This window comes from Tamandua tetradactyla, chromosome 9 (genome assembly GCF_023851605.1).
Source record: "Tamandua tetradactyla isolate mTamTet1 chromosome 9, mTamTet1.pri, whole genome shotgun sequence".
NCBI classification, from domain to species: domain Eukaryota; kingdom Metazoa; phylum Chordata; class Mammalia; order Pilosa; family Myrmecophagidae; genus Tamandua; species Tamandua tetradactyla.
The window spans coordinates 26,956,486-26,970,649 of NC_135335.1; the positions used below are offsets into that span (position 1 = coordinate 26,956,486).

The window sequence follows — 14,164 nt, forward strand, 5'->3', positions numbered from 1 at the left end:
ACTGTAGTAACTTCTACTCTGTACATTTCATCTAATTTTCTCTTCCAATGTGCTCTTTTCCCTCTTAAGCTCAACCACAAACTATTCAAAGATGTCATCTAATACACCATACACTAATTTAATGCTATTCCATATTGAAATTCCACTAAACCCGTATGTATTAAAAAGGCTGCAGAAAGAAACATATGCATTACTCTCGATTTCTATGACTTTGAAGGATTTTAACATTTTAAAGTGCCAGTGATTTTAAGTGTTTTCAGGTTGAAAAAAGCATATAAGCAAAAGAAATGCTTTAGGATCTATTGGGACTGATTTGAAATGTTAGGCTCAGACATGAGAATACAGTAATACATTAGCCGTACTTAAATTAAAATAGTTTATTAGCTTATCTTTTAATATAAACATGAGAAAGAAAACCACTATAGGTTGTAGCATTCTTTTCAAAATACAATTGCAATCAATACTAAAATCTCCAGGCTCCAAACTCCATAAAGCAATGTTTTTTGAGGTGGTAGACTGTAATACTTTATATATGATTATTTATGTCTCTGTCCTTTAAAAATGATGGAACTACAGCACTCAATATGAAGTGTTACAATATGAAGTGTTACCATACTGAAAGTAGTTCTAATACAGAAGTGCTGTTTTTAGGCAAAATTCCTACATGTACATTTGATAAGGCAGGAGAAAAAAGAGATTTCACAGAGTTGACAATGATAATTTAAAAAAATATTTCAAATGTAGGTGACACTTTTATCATCAATCTCTTAAAATTACTTATTCCCTACTCTTTAAAGCTGAAATCAGGGTTCCTATGGAGTGTATAAGTTTCCTCTTTAAACTCCAGGACTTCATATAAGATGACTACAGATAGCTTAATGTACCTGTTTCCTAATTATCCACCACTAACAGGGTCCAGTTTCTTTCTTTTTTTGGGGGGGGGGTGTCCAATTTCTTTTATTACATGTGAATTTCATTGCTCTTCATAATCTCCTTTTACCAAATCTAGAGAAAAGAAACTTAGGTGATTAAAACAGATGAACAGTGCACAGCCTTGCAAAGGACTATTTAAAAATAGGAAAGCCCTTCTATGGAGATTACAGGTGTTCCAAAGTCTTGGTGCAATTTTAAGCTTTGATACTAGTAGAAGTATAAGTGCTACAAAACTTACAAAACATCATTTGAAAGTTTACTTAAATTTGTTTTAAACTTACGTAGTTTTGTAAATTTTGAGTACTAAGCTTTTAATTTTAATTTTGTTTCAATGTCTGCCATCTTCAAGAAGTCCTGAAACAAAAAATTAAAATTGAAAACGTACTCAGAATTCACAAAACTAAGTGTTTTGTGAATTTTGAGTATTAAGCTTTTAATTTTAATTTTTTGTTTCAATGTCTGCCATCTTCAAGAAGTCCTGAAACAAAAAATTAAAATTGAAAACGTAGTTAGAATTCACAAAACTAAGTAAGTATAAAAGAAATGAAAACTTTCAAATGTGTTTTTTAAAGGTTTGTTTGCATTTATACTTATGCTGCAGTGCCTGGGGCGCCCAAAATGCACTTTATAAAAGCTTAGAACTGCATCAAGACTTTCAGATACTTTGTATCTCATTATGTGCTTGTTATCATTGGATCACCATGTTGGTTGGAATTATTAACTAGATTTTAACAAATAAGAGGAAATTATCTTAACTAGATTTGAACAAATAAGAGGAAATTATCTTAACTAGATTTTAACAAATAAGAAGAAATTATCTTAAGTAGATTTCAACAAATAAGAGGTGAGACGCAAGCACCATTAGAGTTCACAAGAAATGAAGTGTGGACATAGCAGATGTAGATAATCAATAACTGATACTTTCTCTGCTGATAACCCAACATGCTGAAATGGTAATAAGTAGTGCTTGCAAGGAATTTCAGTACATGCTATCCAGCAGCTTTTTTTTAAGTTGACTGCCAATGACTAGCAGCTTCAGTGATATAGTAGGGAGGATGAACCTTTTAGCACCTAACAATGCTAGTCTCTGCTGCCGTGGTTTTATAGTTGTTAAGAGTCCCATGTTTTAATAGTAATACTGCATTAATTTTAAAGGCATATGCAACAATATCGGGGTGGGTGGTTGGGGCAGGAAAAATAGGAAAAACAAATTTATATGGTTAGTGTCTTTAAAATTTAAGTTATTAATTAAAAAAACCACACATTGTTCACAGCTACTGCCTAGACAGTAAGCAAACATCTGTGTGTGGGTTGGGAGCTTTCACTTTGGAGTGGTTTTCATAACTGTTTACATTAAAAAAGACAGAAGAGTGTTGCATTGACAAGGTCCCGTTCTTTCCTATAGAGTGTAATCTTCGCTGTCCACAAGTCTCTTGAATTTGAATTTGATGTCTTTTCCTTGGATGAGAATATTAACTTTGCTGGTTTTTGAGCAGGAGTGGTGACGCTTCTCCAGTCTTTGTAGATGAGGGGTGTTATGATGTTATAACCCCTCATTTCTCTCTTTAAGAGAGGATGGCATTGGAGCGCTGAATAACGATGAAATCATCAGCGCTGAAAGACCGTCTCAGGGAAGCTCTGTTAAAGTATGTATCTTTGTCTTCAGATAATCTGGAAATGACCTAGGAAAAAGTCAATCAAACAGAATATAGGTACAAGAATTTAAAAATGCATTTAAAAAAGGTTTCAATCTTAAAAGGAATCACCAATGATGAGCCACATATGGAGAGTCTGTTAGAGTTCATACATAATTACTGCTACTTTGGCTATCTGAGATCTACATGTTAGGTTCTGAGAAAGCTACTTCCTGCCAATTCACTAAGAGACAGAGTAATACAGATTGAGGGCTATGATTAGATTGGCAGAGCAAACAGAAACTTACTCTACTGGAGAGGTCTAATGACTGAAACACCAAAAATGTTATTTCACTTGCACTTTAATTATGGTAGAAAATGTATCACTCTAAAGTACCTTCCAAGGTACCACAGAAAGTGTGAATTTTAAGAATGTGTCCATTTCAGTTATAATTTTGTTGTATTCACACAAAAAGTCATAAGCCATAATATTGCTGTGTCCTCGGTAAATTACCATTTCCATTAAACCCATGCACTCTGTACATCTAGTATTTGAAACACTTACATGTTATACCTTCTTAATATAGGTCACTCTGCTTAGCCACTAATGCTGTCTAATAAACTCATGAGACTAAACTTATATGTATAGTAAACACTGACATGAATTTACAAACTGAGATAAAGGCAGTCAAGAGTAATAAGTAAATTATATATGTAAGTATAATCAGGGAAACAATCCTATGGGTTATGTAGAAGGGTAGAGGTTCAAAAGGAAAACTATTAAAAACATTAAATTTCATTAGAAATATTCTGAGTTACGGTCAGAAGAGATAATAATATCTATCATTTTTGAAATGTGGATCCTTGTATAAACCATAAAAGACACAGGAAATATGACTCCAAAGGGTTAATAAGATCCTCAATGTGTTAATTTAAAAACTTTCTATTTCCCTAATCACTTCTTAATATTATTAATGATTTAGTGTCAGATGTAGGCTTTGGTGGCTGAGTGAGAACCCAGCTTAGTGACTTCACCACCTTACCTCTAGATTTTGCGCTCTTTCTTTGCTAAGAGGAGCAAACAGAAAATTCATATTGTTGTCACCGCCTAAGGAACGAAGGTCAAAGTAGTATTTGGCATAAACACTGGCAGGAACATTAACATTAAACTGTAGTAGGTCCAAAAAATGCCTTTCCATCTCATTCCTAGGGAAGGAAGAATATAACAAAATAACAAGACAATTTTTAGACAATTGGACTAGCTTCAAAAATAGCATTCTGAGCTACTAGGATAGCTCTACATTCTGTTTTGAAACAAATAAAGGCTACCCAGCTGGAGTAACACACTAATGTGTTACTACACATTACTGTGTATTACTACACAGCTATCTGTGGTCCTTTCTGCATCCCAGCACTTTGAGTTTGGGATGTAGGGGAAAAGGTTACGGCCCTCTTATGCTCTCGTGCTGCTGACTCGGAGGCTCATTCTTCAGAGTTCCATTAGTGCAGCTGTACGATTCATACTCCACACTCACTCACAAGGCCCACTATAGTGATCAGATGAAAGGAATGATGTATGCTGTTCATTAGCTCTGAAGAACTTGCAGACATTTCCACCGGGCTGATAACAGGAAGGGGCTTATTGAAGTAGAGACTCGCCAACAAAAGGAGTGGGCACATCACCACGGTAACAAATGGATCCATCGAGAGCTACTGCTATTATCTCTGAGGAGGGAAAAACTCTTGAGGCAACAAGGATTCATCTCAAATAAATACATAAATAAACAAACAAGCTGTATTCGATGGGGAAGGGGCTCCCCTGCCCCACTGCAAGGGGCTATGTCAAAGGGCATAATGCAAGTCTCTGCCCACCTTAATTTCACTAAGTTGAGAAACTGTCACTATGGCAGGACAGAATATTCTATTTTTAAATTCTGGAAGGCAGAAAGATCAAAGATGTTTTGACTAGACTAAACCCATTTTACAACAGGCCCTTTGGCAAAGCACTGGACGTAAAAATTTAGTGTTTCTCCTGTGTTGGGAGGGAAACCCCAAGATGCTGAGCATGCACCAGCCCTCTGCAAGAGCACAGCACAAATACATATGCAGTCACTGTTTAGTAAGTGGGAAAGGAAAATTTGAGGAGCAGTCCTTTGCCAAGTGTTCAAGTAAATGAAATCAGAGTAATGTTAAGGAGTGTCTAAAAATTGTCTAAAAATGATAAATACCTAAAAAAGCATGCTAGAGGCTTTATTTCTGGCTTTTAATATGTTTTAATATTTTATCCACTGGATAGGTCAACAAACGCTCGATGTTCTACTGTATGGAGAGCAGTGAGAATAAGAGCGGAGATGTTGTTTCTCATTTGAACTTAAAACCCAACTGAACCTACCACCAAGATTAATCTTCTGTTCATATGTCTGTAAGTCTATAGAAATGTAAATCAGACTTTGCTTTGATAACCAGCTAATCAGGACTTAATTTACTACAGAAATAAATGCACTTCACTATGCCTGTTATAGTTTCTCCACTAATAAATTTTAATTGTGCAGAAATACAGTACTTCATAGGATTAACATGTCTATTAATAGAGGCTTAATCATTGAAGGAAAGCATTATTCCTACAGAATATGCATCTTCTGGTTTTTGTTTTGTTTTGTTTTTTAAATGGCTAGATGGCTGAATAGCAAACCATTTATAGGCACAGCCAACTTTCTGACTAGAAGCTGTTCAATTTAACTTCTTTTGAAGGGAGATATATTCTAAGAAAGCATATAGATGGAAAGTTTTAACAAAAATCTGATAGAACTGGTTTTAAAACTTTTCAGTTTTAAAATAGACTCAATAGTAGTCAACAGCAGAGGGACAAAATAAATGTATACTAAATACCTTGTTTTAACACTTTCCACTTTCTGAAAATCATGAACAAAAGCAGCCTGTTACAAATAGAGCTGCTTCCTGGTGTTTCTTATCATACACAAAAAGCATTGTTTAAGACTAATCTTGTAGCTAGATTCTGCCACTACTCACTGGGACAATCTACATGTTTCCCTGCACACTCTCTGATACTGTAACAAGAGCCAGGGGCCCAGCCAGCTTAGTTTCAGGTTTTGAGAAAGTATCAGCTGCCATCATGGAAAGGTTAGTGCTCCTGTTTATGAATTTTCCTTCCTTTAAGGGACCAGTTTTAAGATTGATAACAGCAGCGATCAAAGTCAAAGTAACTTCCGCAACTTCCAAAAAGTACTTCCGCTCATTTCAAATCCATGGTGGAGATGTCCTTTGTCACCCCACCCTTTGCTAAGATGGCCAGCAATATAACCATGACCATTTAGTTTACACTATTATTGAAGTGGTCCTTTTCACAAAACCCCATTCTAACAGCAATCAACATTTGCTGGCTCCCCTTCAGAAGTATCCTCACTTCATTTACAAATATGTATGGCTTGGTAATTCTGAATAACATTGAGTGAGGTCACTAAAACACACCCTCGGCCTTTTCTGCCAGGATTTTTTTTTTTTCAATTTTTTTTTAATTAATTAAAAAAAGAATTAACAAAACAATTAGAAATCATTCCAATCTACATGAACAATCAGTAATTCTTAATAACATCACATAGTTGCATATTCATCATTTCTTAGTACATTTGCATCGATTTAGAAAAAGAAATAAAAAGACAACAGAATAAGAATTAAAACAATAATAGAAAGAAAAAAAACAAAAAAAACAAAAACAAAAAACCTATACCTCACATGCAGCTTCATTCAGTGTTTTAACATAATTGCATTACAATTGGGTAGTATTGTGCTGTCCATTTCTGAGTTTTTATATCCAGTCCCGTTGTACAGTCTGTATCCCTTCATCTCCAATTATCCCTTCTTTTTTTTTTTTTTTAATTAACGGAAAAAAAGAAATTAACCCAACATTTAGAGATCATACCATTCTACACATGCAATCATTAATTCTTAACATCATCACATAGATGCATGATCATCATTTCTTAGTACATTTGCATTGGTTTAGAAGAACTAGCAACACAACGGAAAAAGATATAGAATGTTAATATAGAGAAAAAATAAAAATAATAATAGTAAAATCAAAACAAAACAACACAAAACAAAACAAAAACCTATAGCTCAGATGCAGCTTCATTCAGTGTTTTAACATGATTACTTTACAATTAGGTATTATTGTGCTGTCCATTTTTGAGTTTTTGTATCTAGTCCTGTTGCACAGTCTGTATCCCTTCAGCTTCAATTACCCATTGTCTTACCCTGTTTCTAACTCCTGCTGAACTCTGTTACCAATGACATATTTCAAGTTTATTCTCGAATGTCCGTTCACATCAGTGGGACCATACAGTATTTGTCCTTTAGTTTTTGGCTGGATTCACTCAGCATAATATTCTCTAGGTCCATCCATGTTATTACATGGTTCATAAGTTTATCTTGTCTTAAAGCTGCATAGTATTCCATCGTATGTATATACCACAGTTTGTTTAGCCACTCTTCTGTTGATGGAGATTTTGGCTGTTTCCATCTCTTTGCAATTGTAAATAATGCTGCTATAAACATTGGTGTGCAAATGTCCGTTTGTGTCTTTGCCCTTAAGTCCTTTGAGTAGATACCTAGCAATGGTATTGCTGGGTCGTATGGCAATTCTATATTCAGCTTTTTGAGGAACCGCCAAACTGCCTTCCACAGTGGTTGCACCCTTTGACATTCCCACCAACAGTGGATAAGTGTGCCTCTTTCTCCGCATCCTCTCCAGCACTTGTCATTTTCTGTTTTGTTGATAATGGCCATTCTGGTGGGTGTGAGATGATATCTCATTGTGGTTTTGATTTGCATTTCTCTAATGGCCAGGGACATTGAGCATCTCTTCATGTGCCTCTTGGCCATCCGTATTTCCTCTTCTGAGAGGTGTCTGTTCAAGTCTTTTTCCCATTTTGTAATTGGGTTGGCTGTCTTTTTGTTGTTGAGATGAACAATCTCTTTATAAATTCTGGATACTAGACCTTTATCTGATATATCATTTCCAAATATTGTCTCCCATTGTGAAGGCTGTCTTTCTACTTTCTTGATGAAGTTCTTTGATGCACAAAAGTGTTTAATTTTGAGGAGTTCCCATTTATTTATTTCCTTCTTCAGTGCTCTTGCTTTAGGTTTAAGGTCCATAAAACCGCCTCCAGTTGTAAGATCCATAAGATATCTCCCAACATTTTCCTCTAACTGTTTTATGGTCTTAGACCTAATGTTTAGATCTTTGATCCATTTTGAGTTAACTTTTGTATAGGGTGTGAGAGATGGGTCTTCTTTCATTCTTTTGCATATGGATATCCAGTTCTCTAGGCACCATTTATTGAAGAGACTGCTCTGTCCCAGGTGAGTTGGCTTGACTGCCTTATCAAAGATCAAATGTCCATAGATGAGAGGGTCTATATCTGAGCACTCTATTCAATTCCATTGGTCGATATATCTATCTTTATGCCAATACCATGCTGTTTTGACCACTGTGGCTTCATAATATGCCTTAAAGTCAGGCAGCGCGAGACCTCCAGCTTCGTTTTTTTTCCTCAAGATGTTTTTAGCAATTCGGGGCACCCTGCCCTTCCAGATAAATTTGCTTATTGGTTTTTCTATTTCTGAAAAATAAGTTGTTGGGATTTTGATTGGTATTGCATTGAATCTGTAAATCAATTTAGGTAGGATTGACATCTTAACTATATTTAGTCTTCCAATCCATGAACACGGTATGCCCTTCCATCTATTTAGGTCTTCTGTGATTTCTTTTAACAGTTTTTTGTAGTTTTCTTTATATAGGTTTTTTTGTCTCTTTAGTTAAATTTATTCCTAGTATTTTATTCTTTTAGTTGCAATTGTAAATGGGATTCGTTTCTTGATTTTCCCCTCAGCTTGTTCATTACTAGTGTATAGAAATGCTACAGATTTTTGAATGTTGATCTTGTAACCTGCTACTTTGCTGTACTCATTTATTAGCTCTAGTAGTTTTGTTGTGGATTTTTCCGGGTTTTCGACGTATAGTATCATATCGTCTGCAAACAGTGATAGTTTTACTTCTTCCTTTCCAATTTTGATGCCTTGTATTTCTTTTTCTTGTCTAATTGCTCTGGCTAGAACCTTCAACACAATGTTGAATAATAGTGGTGATAGTGGACATCCTTGTCTTGTTCCTGATCTTAGGGGGAAAGTTTTCAATTTTTCCCCATTGAGGATGATATTAGCTGTGGGTTTTTCATATATTCCCTCTATCATTTTAAGGAAGTTCCCTTGTATTCCTATCTTTTGAAGTGTTTTCAACAGGAAAGGATGTTGAATCCTGTCGAATGCCTTCTCTGCATCAATTGAGATGATCATGTGATTTTTCTGCTTTGATTTGTTGATATGGTGTATTACATTAATTGATTTTCTTATGTTGAACCATCCTTGCATACCTGGGATGAATCCTACTTGGTCATGATGTATAATTCTTTTAATGTGCTGTTGGATACGATTTGCTAGAATTTTATTGAGGATTTTTGCATCTGTATTCATTAGAGAGATTGGTCTGTAGTTTTCTTTTTTTGTAATATCTTTGCCTGGTTTTGGTATGAGGGTGATGGTGGCTTCATAGAATGAATTAGGTAGTTTTCCCTCCACTTCGATTTTTTTGAAGAGTTTGAAGAGAATTGGTACTAATTCTTTCTGGAACGTTTGGTAGAATTCACATGTGAAGCCATCTGGTCCTGGACTTTTCTTTTTAGGAAGCTTTTGAATGACTAATTCAATTTCTTTACTTGTGATTGGTTTGTTGAGGTCATCTATGTCTTCTTGAGTCAAAGTTGGTTGTTCATGTCTTTCCAGGAACCCGTCCATTTCCTCTAAATTGTTGTATTTATTAGCGTAAAGTTGTTCATAGTATCCTGTTATTACCTCCTTTATTTCTGTGAGGTCAGTAGTTATGTCTCCTCTTCCGTTTCTGATCTTATTTATTTGCATCCTCTCTCTTCTTCTTTTTGTCAATCTTGATAAGGGCCCATCAATCTTATTGATTTTCTCATAGAACCAACTTCTGGCCTTATTGATTTTCTCTATTGTTTTCATGTTTTCAATTTCATTTATTTCTGCTCTAATCTTTGTTATTTCTTTCCTTTTGCTTGCTTTGGGGTTAGCTTGCTGTTCTTTCTCCAGTTCTTCCAAATGGATAGTTAATTCCTGAATTTTTGCCTTTTCTTCTTTTCTGATATAGGCATTTAGAGCAATAAATTTCCCTCTTAGCACTGCCTTTGCTGCGTCCCATAAGTTTTGATATGTTGTGTTTTCATTTTCATTCGCCTCGAGGTATTTGCTAATTTCTCTTGCAATTTCTTCTTTGACCCAGTCATTGTTTAGGAGTGTGTTGTTGAGCCTCCACGTATTTGTGAATTTTCTGGCACTCTGCCTATTATTGATTTCCAACATCATTCCTTTATGGTCCGAGAAAGTGTTGTGTAAGATTTCAATCTTTTTAAATTTGTTAAGACTTGCTTTGTGACCCAGCATATGGTCTATCTTTGAGAATGATCCATGAGCACTTGAGAAAAAGGTGTATCCTGCTGTTGTGGGATGTAATGTCCTATAAATGTCTATTAAGTCTAGTTCATTTATAGTAATATTCAGATTCTCTATTTCTTTGTTGATCCTCTGTCTAGATGTTCTGTCCCTTGATGAGAGTGGTGAGTTGAAGTCTCCAACTATTATGGTATATGTGTCTATTTCCCTTTTCAGTGTTTGCAGTATATTCCTCACGTATTTTGGGGCATTCTGATTCGGTGCGTAAATATTTATGATTGTTATGTCTTCTTGTTTAATTGTTCCTTTCATTAGTATATAGTGTCCTTCTTTGTCTCTTTTAACTGTTTTACATTTGAAGTCTAATTTGTTGGATATTAGTATAGCCACTCCTGCTCTTTTCTGGTTGTTATTTGCATGAAATATCTTTTCCCAACCTTTCACTTTCAACCTATGTTTATCTTTGGGTCTAAGATGTGTTTCCTGTAGACAGCATATAGAAGGATCCTGTTTTTTAATCCATTCTGCCAATCTATGTCTTTTGATTGGGGAATTCAGTCCATTGACATTTAGTGTTATTACTGTTTGGATAATATTTTCCTCTAACATTTTGCCTTTTGTATTATATATATCATATCTGATTTTCCTTCTTTCTACACTTTACTCCATACCTCTCTCTTCTGTCTTTTCGTATCTGACTCTAGTGCTCCCTTTAGTATTTCTTGCAGAGCTGGTCTCTTGGTCACAAATTCTTTCAGTGACTTTTTGTCTGAGAATGTTTTAATTTTTCCCTCATTTTTGAAGGATAATTTTGCTGGATATAGGAGTCTTGGTTGGCAGTTTTTCTCTTTTAGTATTTTAAATATATCATCCCACTGTCTTCTAGCTTCCATGGTTTCTGCTGAGAAATCTACACAAAGTCTTATTGGGTTTCCCTTGTATGTAATGGATTGTTTTTCTCTTGCTGCTTTCAAGATCTTCTCTTTCTCTTTGACCTCTGACATTCTAACTAGTAAGTGTCTTGGAGAACGCCTATTTGGGTCTAATCTCTTTGGGGTGCGCTGCACTTCTTGGATCTGTAATTTTAGGTCTTTCATAAGAGTTGGGAAATTTTCAGTGATAATTTCTTCCATTAGTTTTTCTCCTCCTTTTCCCTTCTCTTCTCCTTCTGGGACACCCACAACACGTATATTTGTGCGGTTCATATTGTCCTTGAGTTCCCTGATACCCTGTTCAAATTTTTCCATTCTTTTCCCTATAGTTTCTGTTTCTTTTTGGAATTCAGATGTTCCATCCTCCAAATCACTAATTCTATCTTCTGTCTCTTTAAATCTATCATTGTAGCTATCCATTATTTTTTCTATGTTTGCTACTTTATCCTTCACTTCCATAAGTTCTGCGATTTGTTTTTTCAGTTTTTCTATTTCTTCTTTATGTTCAGCCCATGTCCTCTTCATGTCCTCCCTCAATTTATCGATTTCATTTTTGAAGAGGTTTTCCATTTCTGTTCGTATATTCAGCATTAGTTGTCTCAGCTCTTGTGTCTCATTTGAGCTATTGGTTTGTTCCTTTGACTGAGCCATATTCTCAATTTTTTGAGCGTGGACAGTTATCTTCTGCTGCTGGCGTCTGGGCATTTATTCAGATTTCTCTTGGTGTTGGACCCAGCAAGGTTGTAATATTTTTCTGTGAAATCTCTGGGTTCTGTTTTTCTTATCCTGCCCAGTAGGTGGCGCTCGTGGCACCCGTTTGTCTGCGGGTCCCACCAGTAAAAGGTGCCGTGGGACCTTAAACTTTGGAAAACTCTCGCCGTCCTGGGGGTTCGCTAGCCGAAGCGGCTTGAGCCGGCCCGGGGTCCGAACGCAGGGAGGGTTGCTGGTCGCCGCAGCCAGGGAAAGAGCCCATCCGAATTTCCTAGTCGGCCCTGGGCAACAAGCGTGGCGGGAGGGCGCCAGCGGCAGCGGCCCGCCTGAGAGAGTGCACGTTCCCTGGGAGTCACGGGTTTGGAAGGGGCCTCCCCCACCCATCACCGTTCTCCACGGCCTGGGGGTTTCCGATCCAATTCTCTCAGTTGGTCCGGGGGCTGCGCTGTGGTGTGGGCGCCAGCCGTCTTTGTTTCAGGGGACCGCCTCTCCAATTCTCCCAGCCGGCCCGGGAAGGGGGAAGGGAGTAACTCCGACCGCTTGCCACCCCGCCCGGTAAGGCCCGCGCGCCTCGGCGATCTCACCCGAGCTGCTTCTCTCAGCCAGCCAGCCGTTCCAGGACGGGGTACGCTGTCTTTTTCATCTCTGTTGTGGCTTTGGGCGCTTTCTGTATCGTTTCTACTCCCCTAGTAGGTGTCCTGGAGAAGAAACTAAGATCCGCGCGTCTTACTAAGCCGCCATCTTCCTTCTGCCAGGATTTTAATCTCCCTACACTGCTCATTCTAACCAAGAGGTACTCTCATTTCCCTAAATGCCACCCACAAAGAACATTTTCCCCATCAAGTAGGCACGCTGTGAGTCTTTGCTGGAAACACCTCTGACTCATCCTGCCTACTACCTTCCAGGTCCTTCACAGTGGCAGGCTGGCCAGGCTGGAAGCCCTCATTAGGTTTGGTTTTCTGTCCCATGTCAGCATGCGTGTGGTCTTTGAGTAGCCACATTACTAACCAAGGCACCTCACGCTCTCAGGTTCAAGACCCCATAAAGTGCTGTTACGAATGGCTGAGTACCCCAGGAATCTCCTCAACATGAGCACTGGTTTCTCAGACTGCCTGAGAAAGGAGTTTCCAGTTTCCATAAGACCTACTTATTAACACACGAAACACTCCCAATAGGGAAGGAGACAGGAAAACATGAGTTTTGAAGCTTTTACATTTGGCTAATTTTGTTCCACACCAAGGAGTGCCCATCTTATATCATGGTTTCTGTAACAACAGATCCTCAGATAAAGAAAAAGGGGGGTGGGGGAAGACAGCGAAACCAAATATAAAATGTGTGACTCAGATTAAAGCTGAAACTTCTCCAGGGGCCACCTAATTCCTTGACAGTAGTCAAACACTTACTTCAAATGCCAGGGGTGTACCTCTTAAAACTGGACTGGGACTGGTAGAAAGCTTTAAAAATGCTGTAAAGATATTTACTGTACTATGCTGTAAGCTTTATCTACCAGAAACCACCAGAAAAAAACTTATCAAAAGCAGATTATTACACTAACACATCAGTAACTACCAATTAATGATGTAAAATATGAATTTGGACCACAGTTGGAGAGAAAGAAGTATGTAGTTTTATGCCTATTTCAGTTCTCTGCATGTTACCTTTAAAAATATTTCTTAAAATGTAAACTTTATGGGAGCAAATGAGGTATTGGAAAATGGTTAGAAAATTCACCCAAACCTTACGAACTCACATGTCCTCAACAGTAATGTCCTTGAGGATCTGGCAGTAGTCCACATTCCATACAGCCTGATCGTCCCAAACCTTGGAGGCAAGAAGAATGGCTCCCAAAACAATTCTTCTCCAGGTAGTGGGACAAAGGTCGATCTCAGCATAAGTTAAAAGCCTTTCTAAGTAAACCTGCAAAAGTAGAGCACTGGTCTTTGATTTTAGTTCAGTCTAAGTGCCATGACAAGAACTGTTATGAATGGTAGATGTTTGGACTAAGAAATGCCTTTTTTCTTCCCTTCTATAGAGACTGCTCAGTCAACCTGAGCAAGAGGCCAGATCACAATTCAGGCAGCTCCCTCTGCTGACCACTCTGCCCATGTAAATTTCCAGCCCAATTCTGGTCATGGGAATGACTGGACATCTCAGCAAAGGTCATCCTGAAGGGAGGCACTGTATTATCTTCACACTCAGAAAGGGCAGCATATCCAAGCCCAGGGTGGGGAGCCTGCCTGTGCAATGTGTCACACCTGGCTGGTAGTTAACCGGTGATTTCACAGGTAGGTAATGTTTGAATATGTGAAGCCTGAGTGGTGATCCTGAGGATGTTTTTATCTTCTTCTGCTCACAGTTAACAGTTTTGTGCACTAGCTGGCAGAAAAGAACTAGTGATCGAGA

General features: G+C 37.5%; 1 protein-coding gene across 1 annotated transcript in view; it reads right to left on the reverse strand.

The window, feature by feature from the left end:
- Nucleotides 1-357: 357 nt before the first annotated feature.
- LOC143645642 (cyclin-Y-like protein 1) overlaps nucleotides 358-14,164 on the reverse strand; it is a 32,265-nt gene continuing 18,458 nt past the window's right edge. The window contains exons 4-6 of the mRNA XM_077114887.1: nucleotides 13,512-13,717; nucleotides 3,611-3,773; nucleotides 358-2,615 (exon numbers count right to left, since the gene is read on the reverse strand). Coding sequence (XP_076971002.1) covers nucleotides 2,499-2,615; nucleotides 3,611-3,773; nucleotides 13,512-13,717 — 486 coding nt within the window. The 3' untranslated portion in view covers nucleotides 358-2,498. The remainder of the gene's footprint in view (nucleotides 2,616-3,610; nucleotides 3,774-13,511; nucleotides 13,718-14,164) is intronic.